Source organism: Eufriesea mexicana, unplaced genomic scaffold (genome assembly GCF_001483705.2).
Source record: "Eufriesea mexicana isolate 0111107269 unplaced genomic scaffold, ASM148370v2 scaffold13767, whole genome shotgun sequence".
In the NCBI taxonomy this organism is placed as follows: Eukaryota; Metazoa; Arthropoda; class Insecta; order Hymenoptera; family Apidae; genus Eufriesea; species Eufriesea mexicana.
Genome location: NW_016921263.1, coordinates 15,021 through 22,170, shown reverse-complemented (window position 1 = coordinate 22,170; position 7,150 = coordinate 15,021). Strand labels below are relative to the sequence as shown.

General features: G+C 34.8%; 1 protein-coding gene across 1 annotated transcript; it reads left to right on the top strand.

Moving 5' to 3' along the window:
• The first annotated feature begins 4,930 nt into the window (after positions 1-4,930).
• On the top strand, positions 4,931-5,797 carry LOC108553819 (piggyBac transposable element-derived protein 4-like). Its single transcript, XM_017908862.1, has one exon. It carries the CDS (start codon positions 4,931-4,933, stop codon positions 5,795-5,797), a length of 867 nt encoding a protein of 288 aa, XP_017764351.1.
• Positions 5,798-7,150: the final 1,353 nt, after the last annotated feature.

The following is a 7,150-nucleotide window of genomic DNA, read 5'->3' as shown; positions in this document are numbered from 1 at the left end:
CAATAGTCCCGCATGCCAAAATTTGCCAAACGCTTTTTCAATGTCTATAAAGAGGGTTGTACAGTGTTGTTTATTTTCTGTCGCAATAGTTATTTCGTTGACTAGTCTGTGTAATTGTTCTATGGTGAAGTGTTTGTTTCTAAATCCAAACTGATGATCTGATATTAATTTCTTACTTTCTATGATAGGTTTAAGGGGACTGAATATTATTTTTTCGAAAATTTTGGATAATATTGGGGCTAAAGATATTGGTCTATATGACGCCGTTTGATGCGGATATTTGCCAGGCTTAAGCAACATAATAATCTGTGCTATTTTCCACATGGATGGAAAATATTGAATCCTCAATATTACATCCTAAATTATGGTAATTAATCGTATTGCCTTTAGTGGAAGTTTTTTTAAGATTTTACCATTAATGAGCTCCATACCTGGTGATTTGCTGTTTTTAATGTTTTTGATAATCTGGAGAATTTCATCGTTGGTTATGTTGGGTATAATATAGTGACCTTCCTGTAAGTCCGCATTCGTGTTGTAGTTTTCATCGGTTGCATTGACTTAGTTGACTGTGTTGTCATCATTGGTCATGTGTGGTGTAAATACGTTGCATAAGTAGTTGGCAAATTTCTGTGCCCGCTCTTGATCGCCTTTTGCCCATGTTCCATCAGTTTTTCCGATTGCAGGAGCTGCCCTCGTTGATCTTTTTATTTTGTTTGCAGAGAGAAAAGTTGGTGTTTCCGTGTGCGAAGATTAATTCTAAAAATTTTGTGAATTGGTCATTATTGTGGTTTCTTATTACACTTTTATGCTCTTTTGTTGCTTTATTTATATACGTTTTGTTTCTTGGGATTTTGTATATTTGCCATTTTGCTTTCGCCAATCTCTTTTTTTTTATTCTATCAAGAATGGTAGGTAGTGTTGTTTTATTTTGTTTTCTCTCTGTTCTATACGAGGTAGTTGCCATAGCTGCTTCCTGTATGACATTTAATAGTGTTGTTACTGAATGCTCAATATTAGCTGGTGTTTTCAACGGAATATTGCAATTAATATTGTTTTCAACTAGTACCTTGAATCCTTCCCAGTTGGTGGTTTCGTTGCATATTGAGTTCGTGTTATTGTAGTATACAGGTTTACTAGTATATTCCTTGATTAAAGGTGTATGATCAGAACTGAGGTCATGACTAGCCTGTGTAGTCAGTTTCCTCGTGCTAGGCCCTTTTATAATCGCAAAATCGAGAACATTTGGAATTTTGTTCGTGTCCGATGGCCAATAAGTTGGTTTCCCTGCTGATAATATGTTAAGATTGCTGTTTCTTGTGAATGTTTCTAGCGATCTTCCTCTAGGTGTAATGATTCTAGATACCCACCTGTGATGCTTGGCGTTAAAATCTCCCGCTGCAATGTATTTGCCACCCAGGGATTCAAAGTATTCTTGCCACTTTTGTGTGCCCATTTTATGTCTCGGTGGTGTATATACAGCAGAAACTTGGAATGCATTACAATCGGTTTGCACTGTGATTGTAATTGCCGGGATATACTCCTGGTTAAATTTTCTGTGTAGATGATGTTTGATATTGTTTCTTATTATTATTGCACTGCCTCCGTGTGCTTTTCTTGATAGGTGGTTAGTGTTATATACAGTGTAGTATGGAATTTTGATATAGCTTCTTGTAGTGAAGCGTGCTTCTGAAACAAAGAGTATATCTATATGGTTTTTGTACACAAACGTTTTTGTTTCAAAGACTCTCTGCTGCAGTCCGTTGGAATTCCAGAGTGCCATTTTTAGATTAGCCATTTTTATTCCCATTGCTACTAGTTTTGTAGGTAGTTGTAGCATAGCTGTTAATTGTTGTGTCTGTTGTCTGAGTAATGCGTTTGGCTCGCTTAATAGTTTTGCTATCAACTCTGTGTTCTTAATGGATTGCTTTAGAAGTTCGTTAATTTCTGCGTTTCCGTAGTTATTGATGTTTCGTTTTTGTTCAATTGGTAACGTTGTGTTGGCAGTGACCTTTGCATAATTCTGTGAGTCTTTAAAGTTTGTATTTTTGTCACTTGTGTTGTATGTATAGTATGTGTTTGTTTCAAGGTTATTTTCTGACCTATTAAGCTGAACATTTTGCTGTGAGTACGTTCTGTTTCGTAACGGTGGAAATAGCTTTTTTGCAGTTGTTTTCTTGCTTCGCAGCCTTCGTAACTTGCTGGGTGGTTACCTTTGCAATTAAAGTATTTTACAAAGTTTATTTTACCTATGAGTGTTCAGTTAGATGACAGGTGGTTCTGTGCACATTTAACGCATGCTGGGGTCTTGTTACAGTAATCTTTTGTATGGCCATATTGTTGATACCGTATACATTACGGCATATCTTTTTTGTATCGATGTGGTTCAATGCTTACTGTGGTACTTAATATTGTTTCGACACTGCAAATGTCTTTGTTATTATTTTTTGGTTCGAGTTCTATTAAAAATAACGGTAGTGGTTGTTTTGTATCGTATTTGATCATATTGATTGCACTTATTACCTCGTGTCCCATTTTTCTGAGTTCTGCCACGATATTTTGAATATTAGTTTTCAAGTGTAGTCCTCTAATGACGGCTTTGTAGCTTTTTTTCGGTTTTCAATTGGTATGTGTAATAAACTGCATTTCTTGATTTTAATGCTTGAGTTATTTTACGGAAGTTGTTAGGATTGTTTGTATGGATTTTGACTTGATTAAGTTTAATTTGTTTAATAGTATAATTGTTTGCACCTCTAACATTGATTAGTAGTTCAGTGAGTGGGTCCATTATTTTAGCATCTACGTAAATTGGAGGTGGTTTAACAGTACGAAGAGTGTTTTCTTCAGCTGTATTTATATCAACTTCTTCTATGAGTGAACTAAATGAATTATTTAACGGAATGTCCTGCAGCCATTCCTGCGTTTCAATGGTGCTTATCCCTGGGAATATCTTTCGCTTTTTATTTGATGAGACTTCCTTCCAGTTGATATTTTTATCATTATTTGTTGTTTGGTTAGCATTTTCTTCGTTACTTGTTGAGCTACTACACTCGGTTGTGCTTGCTTTTCCTTGAATTTGAATTCCTTGCTGTTGGTTTAGCACGTTTGGCTTTTATCGATGTAGTATTTATTGTTATTGACAAATATTCTGATAGGTTCAACGGTTTGATCCATGATTATTGACGGTGTAACGTCGGCCTATCTCAGCAGATCTACACATTAATATTAGACTATCCCAGCAATTTGCACATCAAGACTTCCAGGGATCACCGAAAAGCAATCTGCACATCAAGACTTCCAGGGATCATCGAAAAGCAATCTGCACATCAAGACTTCCAGGGATCATCGAAAAGCAATCCGAACTTCATATCCCCACTACCAGCTAACGCCCGCCGAAACCAATGTATAAATATACCATAGTTAAAAGAATAAAGCCAGTCCTAATCTTGCCATAAGTAACGTGTTCATTATTATTTGTCATCTACCTTATAATTAGCTGTTTGAAATTAGAATATGCTGGACTGTCAAATAACAAGTCTCATAATTTTCGAATAACTGTTGCAACGATAACTCTTAAACGGCGTTCAATTATATTTTTCTTTTTCCTTTCTTTGTGCTTTTCCTATCTTTCCCGTGACAGCGGCGAGTAACCGTCGCTACGCTCACTTGTTGCACACCGACACTTGTATTGTTTACTTCAGGAGCAATCCGAAACACGTTTTTCACAGACTACTGTTCGAGTGGAGTTGGATATTATTAGAGTGATTAAAATTTCAAGTATTAAATAATTAATTTAAGTAACGCTTTATAGTTTAAACTAAAAACATCAACATAGTAAATTAAATTTATTTATGTAATAATTAAAGCTAAAATTGAAGTTAAATTAAATTCAAAAAGAATTTGTATAAACATTATTATAGCCTTCAAAACTATTGTATTTAAAATAAACTACTTTTTATAATTTAAATAATTTTAATGTTACAGAAATAATATTAACCCTTTGCGGTCGTATGTCTACTCTCAGCCACCAAAGCATTTTTACCGTTTCAGTCGTATGTCTGCTCCACAGCCACCACAGCAAAGAACCGTACTAAACTTATATTCTATTCGTTCTATCTTATTCTCCATTTAGGCTGTATCACTTTCTATGAAAGAACAGCAACGGCTAAGGAACCGATTCATGAATCAATACGGTGCTTCTACTACTTCGAGATAAGGAAATCTAAATAAACAGAACCGCCTCTGACTCGCCATGCAAGACGCCATAGCAAGTCAGTTGCATCTCGATGCAATCGATAGTCTTTGCAGATACTTCGTAAAATTCGAAATAGTATTTTACAAATTGTTTTAAATGTAATTAGGCATTCTCGCTTCTGACTCTGATATTGCAAATGATAACGTTGATAGTGTTTCTGATAATGACATAATTCCACTGAAGCGGCGAGTGAGACAATGAGTAATTTCCAGCGATAGTGAAGTAGAAGAAACTGATGAAAATGAAAACAGTGGCATAAATGAATTTACTACCTGGAAAGATGCTACGCACAGTGACCAGTCTGAACCAAAAACTAATTTTTTCGACGTGATATAAGATTGCTGGGCCTAATATACCTATTCATTGCAAGGAACCGATCGACTTTTTCAAACTCTTTTTCACAGATACGCTACTTGAAACAATCGTGCTTGTAACAAATAAATGTGCCGAAAGTAAAATAGACCAGCAGAGCTTATCTGAATGATCGACTTGGAATAATTGGGTCTATGTGACGAAAGAAGAATGCACATCTCTTTTTGGCGTAATCCTTAGCATGGGTACTATATGAGTACTATATCAGTCCCGAATATGAAATGTTATTGGACTATGGACCATGCTGGGAACATACCATTTTTTAGAGATATATTTCGCAGAGAAAGATTTTTTCAAATATTTTGAATGTTACATTTGAAGGAAAATGTTTCTGGAAATACAAATATAAGGACGAGAATCCAAAAAGTGAGCAATTTCATCGATTATATCGATGATAAATTCCGAGAGCACTTTACACCGGATAGTGAAATATCAATCGACGAATTTATTATCAAACTTAAGGGCAAAATTAGTTTCATAACTTACAACCCCAATAAGCCCAACAAATGGGGAATCGGTATTTATGTGTTATCTGACGCACGTACAGGATACATATACGCTATGCTTCCCTATTACGGAAGCGTTAATACAGAATGTCTGATACGTCCGGACTTCCCTGTCAGTTCAAAGATTGTTTTACAAGTATACCAAAAGTTATTGAACGCAAATCCTGAGGCAAAAGGATATCATATCTTTACAGATAGATATTTCACAGGAATACCATTAGCAGAGGAACTTTCAAACCTAAAGTGTTATTTAACTGGGACCATTAGAACAAACAGAAGGTATATCCCAGATATGATGAGAAAACCAGCTTTAACAACAAATAATAATGTTGCTGCCTCTCGATCAGGGGATATTTTATTATTAGCATGGAAGGATAAGAGAGTAGTTACAATACTAAGTAGCTACGATACCTCGAGTATAAAAACTGTACAAAGAAGAAGGAAAGAGGGTGGCATCGTCAGTATTAGCAAACCAAATGTTATTGTGAAATACAATATAAATATGGGAGGTATCGATAAGACTGACCAATTGGCAAGCTCATATTGTTTTCTGAGAAAATTCGTAATCAACAACTACATCTTATATAAGGTGTCAGGTAGAAGGGTAAACCATACTCCTATGTTTCATTTGTTTTGTCCGGAAATTGGTGAAACAACTGGTAGCTGATTTTCGGTATGGAGCTTCGTCGAGATCAGGAAGACCATCGTCCTCGGATAGAGAGGAAAGACTTAATGGCAGATTATATATATTGTGGCACTGTCAAGACGTCAAAAGTAAAGATTGTGCTGTTTGTTCGAACAGAAAAAACAAGGGCGGAAGACGCCAAACGAATTATTTTTGCGCCACTTGTCATCGAAAACCAGGACTTCACATTGGAGACTGTTTTGAAAGATACCACACGATGGTGAATTATAAACTATAATTTTTACAATAAAACATTATATTAAATCATATTATTGTGTTTACAATATCAAGTTCACAAAAGAATGAATAAATTGTGTTTTTCCTTCATAATCTTGCATTCTATGTATCACTGCTCGCTCAGTGGAAATTAATCCCGACCAGTACGACACTTACGCCCAAATTTAATACGACCGCAAAGGGTTAATTATTAATTTAGTAAATATAATTCATTAATTATATTAGTATATTATTTTAATTTTAAATTTAATTTGAGATATTTCAGTAATTTATTATCCTATAAAATATTTGTTGCCTTTTTTAATTTACTCATTTATAATATTTCTTCAATATTGTGATTTAATTTTTATTTTTCAATTGTTTCAACGATATTTGTATCTTTATTTGTATTTATTTCAGGTATTATAATCACTTTTTCTTATGTCGGGGTGTACTCCCCCACGGTCGTTTGATATCGGTTGGCCGCAGGTATCCTCGAAGTTGGCGTAGCTAGAAGGGACGTTAGGAAAAGAAAGGGATGCGTTTCGTCCCGGGATTGCTAGCGGACTCATCAGTAAGGCTTGCTTAGCAGGCCCTTAGACACTGAGGATACTATTGGGAAGCCGGGAAGTTATGTATATAGGAACTGGGAGTTTTCCGAGGACTTGCGGGAAAGTCCTCGAAGGCGGAACCCATCTAGTGGCGAGGGCGAGAATGATGGTCGCTACACTTATTTTGTTACTTTATTAAATTTCCCTAAATTAGAGATTAATAAATTTAATTTTTCATTAAATATTTTAATTTTAATTTGTATTTCTATTTTGTAAGAATTATTTATTTTTTTATTATAAAATTATAATAAACCATATAAATTCAGGATGAATTTTTCGTTGAATTCATGTGTGGGGCATCGTTTTATTTTATAGTAATATATATACATGTTGCAGGAAGTTTATTTTATTCTTCACTTGAATTAGTAATAGTAAAACTTATTGTAACTTTAATTGTTTTAATTTGAGTAATAGCAGCTCTTATAGGTTACGTTTTATCTTGAGGACACATTTCTTTTTGAGGTGCAATAGTTATTACTAATTTATTATCAGCTATTCGTTTCATTGG

Bases quoted from the DNA above. Each gene is read 5' to 3' on its own strand.
- LOC108553819 (XM_017908862.1), top strand. From the start codon at position 4,931: ATGTTACATTTGAAGGAAAATGTTTCTGGAAATACAAATATAAGGACG.